The sequence below is a fragment of the Meriones unguiculatus genome, chromosome 18 (assembly GCF_030254825.1).
Source record: "Meriones unguiculatus strain TT.TT164.6M chromosome 18, Bangor_MerUng_6.1, whole genome shotgun sequence".
NCBI lineage: Eukaryota > Metazoa > Chordata > Mammalia > Rodentia > Muridae > Meriones > Meriones unguiculatus.
In genome coordinates, this window is record NC_083365.1 from 39,179,986 (window position 1) to 39,187,940 (window position 7,955).

A 7,955-nucleotide genomic window follows, 5' to 3' on the forward strand; every position below is an offset into this window, starting at 1 on the left:
ATTGCCTTCGAGCCCAGTCCACTGAGGTCCGAGCACACCGATGGGAAATGTGTCTGTTCAGCCACAAGGAGTTAACATGCACCTGCGGCCCATCAGGTTCTGAACAAGGTTCTGGAGACCGAGCTGAGGTCAAGAGAGCAATGTTTGGCTTTGCAGATGCCGCTGTCCTTTCTCACCTTTTGCCACAGCCGTGGTCAACCCCATTGAGGCCAATGGCCAGCCTTTGGGTCGCGTCTCCTTCGAGCTGTTTGCAGACAAAGTTCCAAAAAACGCAGAAAACTTTCATGCTCTGAGCACTGGAGAGAAAGGATTTGGAAATAAGGGTTCCTCCTTTCACAGAACTATTCCAGGATTCATGTGCCAGGAGGGTGACTTCACACGCCATAATGGCAGTGGTGGCAGGTCCATCTGCAGGGAGAAATTTGAGGATGAGAACCTCATCCTGAAGCATACAGGTCCTGGCATCTTGTCCACAGCAGATGCTGGACCAAACACAAAGGGTTCCCAGTTTTTTGGGGTTTTTTTTGTTTTTTTTGTTTTTTTTGTTTTTTTTTTTTTTTTTTTTTTTTTTTTTTTTTTTTACTATGAACGACACTTTATTCAGTCATTGTCTTTACAACTGAAACTCTGGGAATTCAAAATTAACATCCTTGCCTGTGAGCTTCTTATACACACCAGAGAAGGTTTCAACCTTGTGCTCCACGTTGTTCTGCTGTGCTTTGTCTAAATGAACCTTTATGAGCCGGCTGCCATCCAGTTTCACACGGATCCTCTTACCCACAATTTCACTTGGGAAGACCAAGTCCTCAAGGATGGCGTCGTGCACTGCCATCAGGGTGCGGCTTCTGGGGCGCTTCTGCTTATTTTTCGTGCGGCTTTTCTGGGTTGGCTTGGGCAGAATCCTCCTCTGAGCAATGAAGACCACATGCTTCCCGCTGAACTTCTTCTCCAACTCCCGAACTAGCCGGACTTGGATTTTCTGGAAAGATTTCAGCTGAGGAACTGGTACAAAAATTATGACAGCTTTCCGACCACCACCAACTTCAATTTCCTTGGCCGCAGTGATGTTGAGTTCCCGCAGCTGTGCCTTGAGATCCGAGTTCATCTCCAGCTCGAGCAGCGCCTGAGAGATGCCAGACTCGAACTTGTCCGGCTTCTCGCCGCTCGGCTTCACTATCTTGGCGCTCGAGCTGAACATGGCTTCGTCCTTTCGGAGTGCCGGCTTAGAAAGAGTGGGTTCCCAGTTTTTTTTATCTGCACTGCCAAGACTGGATGGCAAGCATGTGGTTTTTGGGAAGGTGAAAGAAGGCATGAACGTGGTGGAAGCCACGGAGCATTTTGGGCCCAGGAATGGCAAGACCAGCAAGAAGATCACAATTTCTGACTGTGGACAACTCTAATTCTTTTGATTTGCGGGCATCTTACCCACCAGACCGTTCCTTCTGTAGCTCAGGAGGGCACCTGCATCCTATTTGCTCGAATTATCCTGTGATCTCTGCTCTCACTGAAGTTCTTTGGGTTCCATATTTTCCTCATCCCCCTCCAAGTCTATCTGGATTGCAGAGTTAAGTCTATGATTATGAATAAAAAGTAAATTAAAAAAGAGAGAGCAGTGCTTGTGCATTTATAGGTTTATAGCCCCTAGGATTGTGTTCAGGAATATTCTAGACAGATAACATCTTCGTAAGCCCTCACCAAACCAGCTGACTGGCCAGTGCTGTTGTGGCTATAAGGGTCCAGGGCTGTTTATGTGGGATTGCAGAAATTGATATATTTTTTGTTTGTTTGTTTGTTTGCAGCCAGCAGTGTGGGTGAACCCCAAGTCCAATCCGTTTACTAGACACCTTGAAGTCAAGTGGCCACTGGGTGCAGCTCTGGGAGACTCAAGCTTAAGCCTTCTGTTCAGGCCTTCTCAGGAAGCCATCACTTTCCTTCTGTATTGAGAACCGGCTGTTGGTTTTTAAGCCTTCATTCTCTTTTGCCCTCGCCTTTGCTTGTTTACAACAAAGAGGTATCGCTTGAAGACCATCGTGCAATCGTGAGCCCAGCTGATACTTTTAAGTGTGGTGGAGAAAAGATACAGGAAAAAAACAACCTTGGGTCTTTGATATCACTCAGTGCCCACGGGCTGGGCAACTCTTGATTCGTATGACTAACCTCCCTTTGTTTAAGCTATTGCCAGTTGTCTGTTAGATACATCCAACAGAATTCATATCTGGAGAAGTCGTTCCAGATTGATTCTATTCATTCACTTATAACAGAGACACAGAAGGAGAAAGACTTTGCCCCAGGCACATAGGCCCGCATGGGTTCCCATCTCCTAGGTCGCCGTAGCGCAGGCTTTTAATCTATACCGTGCAGGTATTTGCAAACTCCGCGTGTATTTCAGCCGTTTGTTCGTCTGCAGGCCTTTTAAATGCAGAAGTCATGTGAGTCATGCTTGAACCCCTAAAAGAAAGCAGCCTATTCCAGTGCCCATGTGACTGTCCTGGTTAACTCTGCACTGGGAGGATTCAGGCCTGGGGTGGGGGTGGGGGGAGCATTGTGTGTGCACATGAAGGCATCTATGAGAAAAAGGCAGTTCTCTGCCTCTTCCCTATCTCATACCCTGACATTTGTGGATCATAGTAATTCTATCTCTGAAGGTACACTCTGTGACAGTCACAAAATCATAAGGCAGAGGATTTAGCTCAGTCCCTACCCCAAACAGTTCCCTCTTGTCTCTCCATCCTATTCCTCCACACACACCCACACACACACACCCACACACCTGAGATGCTACTGTTACGTCAGTGATTCACTGCCTCGGAAGGTAATTACTTTCTTCCTGAGAATGATGAGAGAAATGAAAGCGAGAGAAAGGGAGTCTCTGAGACTCTAAAAATAGATTTATTAGCATTATTGATGACTTTAGTGGAATGAATGTTTATGCATTCCCAAATTCATATTACCATCTGGCCCCCCAACGTAGAATGGGGATGTGGGACCTTTGGTGAGTGGAGTTTTTATAGAAGGGACCTTGCAGAGCTCCCTCGGCCCTTCACTCCGTGAAGACACAGCAAAACTGTGACCCTGTGTCATCAGGAAGTGAGTGATCACCAGACAGGGACTCCAGCCTAGTGGCAGCTGCTGGAATCGCAGGCAAGAAAAGGCAGTGTAAAGCAAAGGGAACTAGCATCTTCTCATCCAGTAATTATTTTACTGTACTCAAGACACAGCTGTCTCTCCATTGGGAACAGCACCAGCACCCACAGAGCAGGATACCGGGTCACAATCCCCAAGGGTGTTTCTGGCACCTCTGTTCTGTCCTGTTGATGCGCTCGAAGGACAGCATCTGAATCTTCACAGCAAACATGCAAGGAGGCCTGTCCCTTTATTGACCGAAAAACCAATGTGCTTGGAGATGAGAAGTGCTCAGAGCCAAAAAAAAAGGTGAGCAGAGGCAGGACTGGAGCCCCGGGTCAGGCTTCCTTCAAATCCTGTGATCTTCCTAAAGCTAACTAAAAGGTAGTCAGCCTTCCAAACTCAACTCACTCCCTACCTCCTCCAATTCCCCAGTTCTCTGGAATGTGAATTCCCATCTCATCCATCAACTCATCTCCTTACAGGTGCAAGGAACAGTGCTTTCTTTACCAGGCAGCTCTCAGAAATGCTGTGCCAAGGATGATAACGTCATAATTCACGGGGAATGGGAAGCAGCTCCGGGGTGGGGGTAGGAGTCTCTCTGCTTTCCTTTTCGCTATTGAATAAAATGTAATTGGAAGAGCTGGTAAAGGGCCTTCTTTTGGTGAGCAGAGCCAATCGATACCTGCCACTTTAAATTCTCCTTCCTGCCTTTCCCCCAAACAGGCAGACTGGAGAAAATGCAAGTGTTTGAGGTCTGAGATTACCAGACTAGAATTTCTTAATGGACTGATTTTATTTTCCTATAGTATTTCTGAAAGCCAGTTTGCCTGGGGCAGGAGCTGCTTCCCCAGACAGTGAAGGAGTCCTCCAGGACTTCCTGGCTGCCTGTCCTTGGGTCACCGGAAGTAACTGCTGCTATGACAGGCCTCAGGGTCCACACTTCATGGCTGTCATCAGTATTGATCAGTCACAAGGGCAGATTCTGTAGCAGGAGTTGACACTTACTCTAGGACACACACCCCCTTTTGCAAAACCTGGAAGCTTTGACTCCTCTTATCAAATCCTAGATGCAGCTTTTTCTGCCTTACTGGGGTGTGGGTAGCTGGGATTTCATCTTGTGTCTTTGCAGAGCCCCGGTTTCTGCCATAGCTCACCATAATCAGCAATTGTCAGAGTCCTTCTGTGAACCACACACCCTCCATCCATCCTCTTGGCTCTTTCTATTCTGTATTAAAACCTCCCTGGCCTCTTCTCCATACATTACAGGGATGAGAAAAATCTTTCCACTGGCCTCTTTGCCACTCCCCTGGTCTTGCCTCTCCAAAGTTCCCCCTCAGAAAGCCAGAGTCCAGACTGAGAGGAATTTCTCCCATCCTCTATCCTCTGATGGATAGCTGTCAGTCAGACTCCTCTACTTGTTTCTCTTAGGATGGAACAAATTGCCTTCAGCCAGGAAGGGTGAATGATCAGAACCCAGAGAACTGTGACAATTCAGCCATAAATCCATGCTGTTTAGTGCCCTTGTAGTGAGATCCAGGAAGAATGGGCCCATCCAGCGGCCTTGGCCACAGGTCTATAGTATGACCTCAGAGGCACACTGGACTTTCAAGCTTCCTCATTTGTCAGCTGGAGAAAGCAGTGCCTTCTGCCTCAGAGGTGTGTAATGAGGATCAGATTAAATACTGGAGTGAGGAACGTGTTCCAAAAGGTCAAGAGTCCTGCAGCATGAATCACCAAGCCTACGAGGTTTTACCTGCTAATTTCTTTCCCATCTGGCTTCCTCTTTCAGATCTGCCCCATCCAGCTATCAGAAACCCCCTCTTGATATCTTTGCTTTAACTCTTTCCTCACCTCTAGACACTAATGCCCACCAATATCTCCAAGCCCACTATTCCACAAAATGTGTCCTTTTATCAAAACTCTAACCACTCTTTTTTGCCAAGACAAAAGCAAAACTCTTCCTGGGGGGCCAGGGACAGAATGCTAAGAGTGACCCAGTAGTGCAACCTGCTCCCCTTGGAGTACAGGGTTTATTCTCAGGCTGAGACGCCAACCACAATCACACGGCCTGTGGTAAAACAGAGACTGTGGAGTGAGGCGGGGGTTAATAGAAAGCTATGGAGTCTTATCCAGGGACTACCAAAAGAATTTAGAAATTAGAAGCATGGGAAGAATTTAGCAACAGCCACAACCACAAAGGATGACTTGGAGTAACAACATAAAAGAGTTTGGGAAAGGATTTCCCCTAAAATATCCAGATACGAGCCTGATCTGGCAACCACCAAGATCAGAGAGTGTGAGATCCTCAGGAGAAGTTGGTGGAGCCCACCTGGACTTCAGAACTATTGAATGAGCTAAATGGGTACAGTAAGATGCTAAATCTGTGGCAATTTGTTACACCACGATAGAAAAATAGCAACAGATATTACACAGTCTCAAGTATTTTTATTCACCCGCTTCTCTGACCCACTTCTGAAACACAGTCTTTGGAATGATTTGGAAATTCAAATCCAGCTACAACTACTTATTGGCAAATTACCCAACATCTGTTTTTCTATCACCTCATTTATATATCTAGGATGATTCTAGAACTTTTCCCCTGAAAGTGTTTGGGAGGATTAAGTGACCTAATGCAGTAATACAGTATTAGATACTGTATAAAGCATGCTAGTACAGTATCCAACACTAATTATCCACAATAGTAACATTTTGACATTGTCTTTGCACTCCTATTATAATCTCTGAGGACTCTTCCCTTGAGTTAATTGGATTTATTTATTAACCTAGCATCTTTGCTACTTTTCTTTTGCTGTGATGAGACAGCCAAACCAAGGCAACTTCTAAAAAAAAGTTTGTTTGGGGTTTACAGTTGCAGAGGGGATTCCATGAGCATCATGGCAGAGAATGTGACAACAGGCAGGCAGAGGCAGGCAGGCAGGTGCTGGAGCAGTAGCTGAGAGCTCACATCTCAGGACACAACCACAACACAGAGAGAGCTAACTAGGAACGGCATGAGCTTCTGAAACCTCAGTCTGGCCCCAGTGACACGATTCCTACCAGACTACACCTCTTAGTCCTTTCCAAGCAGCCCCACCAACTCAGGACAAAGTATTCAAACATAAGAGCCTGCAGGAGCCCATCCTCATTCAAACCATCACACCTGGGAAAAGCACAACCTTTTTCTCAGCTTGCATCAGCCCCACTAGGCACACCTTCTGCTTGCTGTTGTCCTCAGACTCAGATCTCTCCACACCCTAGTCAGAATCTTGGCCTCTCACCACACTTTCCCCACCTCCCTAGCCCTCATGATGATTTCTGCAGTGCCAGAGAATGGTTAAGTACTTAGACTACTGTCTCACTTCTAATCAATTAAAATGACATTTTTTTTTTCTTATCAGAGTCGTGTCTGCTTGTTGGAGATATCTGGAGAAATCCTCAAAAGTCTGAGGCAGAAGGCAAGTTAATGTTTCCACCATTGCTAATATTTCACGTTATTTCTTCCTGTTCTCCTTGTTTCTGTCATTTGTGCATGTCTAAGAATGTGTATAAGCTGTTGTCTTCCTGAGCACATGCCTCATCCAGAGGCTTCCCCAGGCATCTGTCTGCCTGAGAAGAGACTAGGATTCAGTCACACAGGAATTCCAACAGAAAGCAGTGTGGCGCTTAGTGTTAGTCATGAGAAATGAGGAATTACAGGGAAACTAGAATACTGAGACATGTCTTGGCCACGCTTCCTGTATCGGTTTGCTATGGGGGATGTAAAAGGCTGTCATGATTTTGTGGTTTGAAAGGACTGCTCCCCTTACATTCCTGTGATCTGTCTGAAATGAGACTCAGGGGGTCAGAAGCAGTTTCAATGTGAAATGTCCCTCACGGAGTCACGTATTTTGTGCTTGGTTCGCAGCTTGTGATCCTGTTTGAGAAGGTTACGGAACTTGTAGGAGGCGGGGCCTTGCAGCAGGAAGTGTGTGACTGTGGTTGCTCTACCCACCACCTCTATCCCCTCACCCCACCCCCTCTTTCCTGTTTACTCCCTGCTTCCTGACTGTAGATACAATGTGACCAGCCAGTCCTTAGCTCATGTCACCATGACCTCTATCACGATAGAATGTATCCCTGCCAACTGTAGGCCAGAGCAAACCCTTGGCTCCTTATATTGCTTCTCTGTGTGAAATTTGCTATAGCAAGAAAAGCAGAGGATACAGGTGTTATTCGGTGGCTTCCTGCAGCTCAGGGGAGACCATTCTTTCCTCCTCCAGCTCCCAGCTGCTGCCCATCATCCTTAGCTCATGAATGCTGCTCCAGCCTTCTCCCACCAGCATGGCGTCTCCACCTAGCTTTGACTCCTGCCTCTCTTTCACAGGGATCTCTGTGCTTACAAAAGGTTACCTGGATAATTCAGGATGGGCTCCTCATCTTGATATCACCATGCTCTAGGTAGCAAGCTTAGTGTCACAGGACAAGTCCATTGCGCAGCCTTGCAGCCATGCAGAGAGGAGCCATGAAGGTCGCTGTAACGAGCCATGGCGTTTGGAAGAAATCCAAGAACAGGAAGCTGCTTGGGAAGCTGGTCTCAAAATAAAGTGACTGCAGCAACATCTGACATTTACTGAGAATTGGTGTGCCAGGAGCTATACTGAGCTCCCATTTGAAGTAGTTGCTAGGAAAAACAACATTGAAATAGCCACAGACTCTTAGATAAAAATTGCCCAAACTCTACTCATGTAATTAAATTGATATTTTAATTTTTCCACACTCCTATATAACTTTTTCCATATTCATTATAATATTATAGCTATAACTTAGGATGCTAATTTCCACATTTCCAT

The 7,955-nt window shown here is 46.3% G+C and overlaps 1 protein-coding gene across 1 annotated transcript; it reads right to left on the reverse strand.

The window, feature by feature from the left end:
* Window positions 1–533: 533 nt before the first annotated feature.
* LOC110564376 (small ribosomal subunit protein eS7-like) lies at window positions 534–1,233 on the reverse strand. Its single transcript, XM_060371498.1, has one exon. The coding sequence runs from the start codon at window positions 1,196–1,198 to the stop codon at window positions 614–616; it is 585 nt and encodes a 194-aa protein (XP_060227481.1). The 5' UTR covers window positions 1,199–1,233; the 3' UTR covers window positions 534–613.
* Window positions 1,234–7,955: the final 6,722 nt, after the last annotated feature.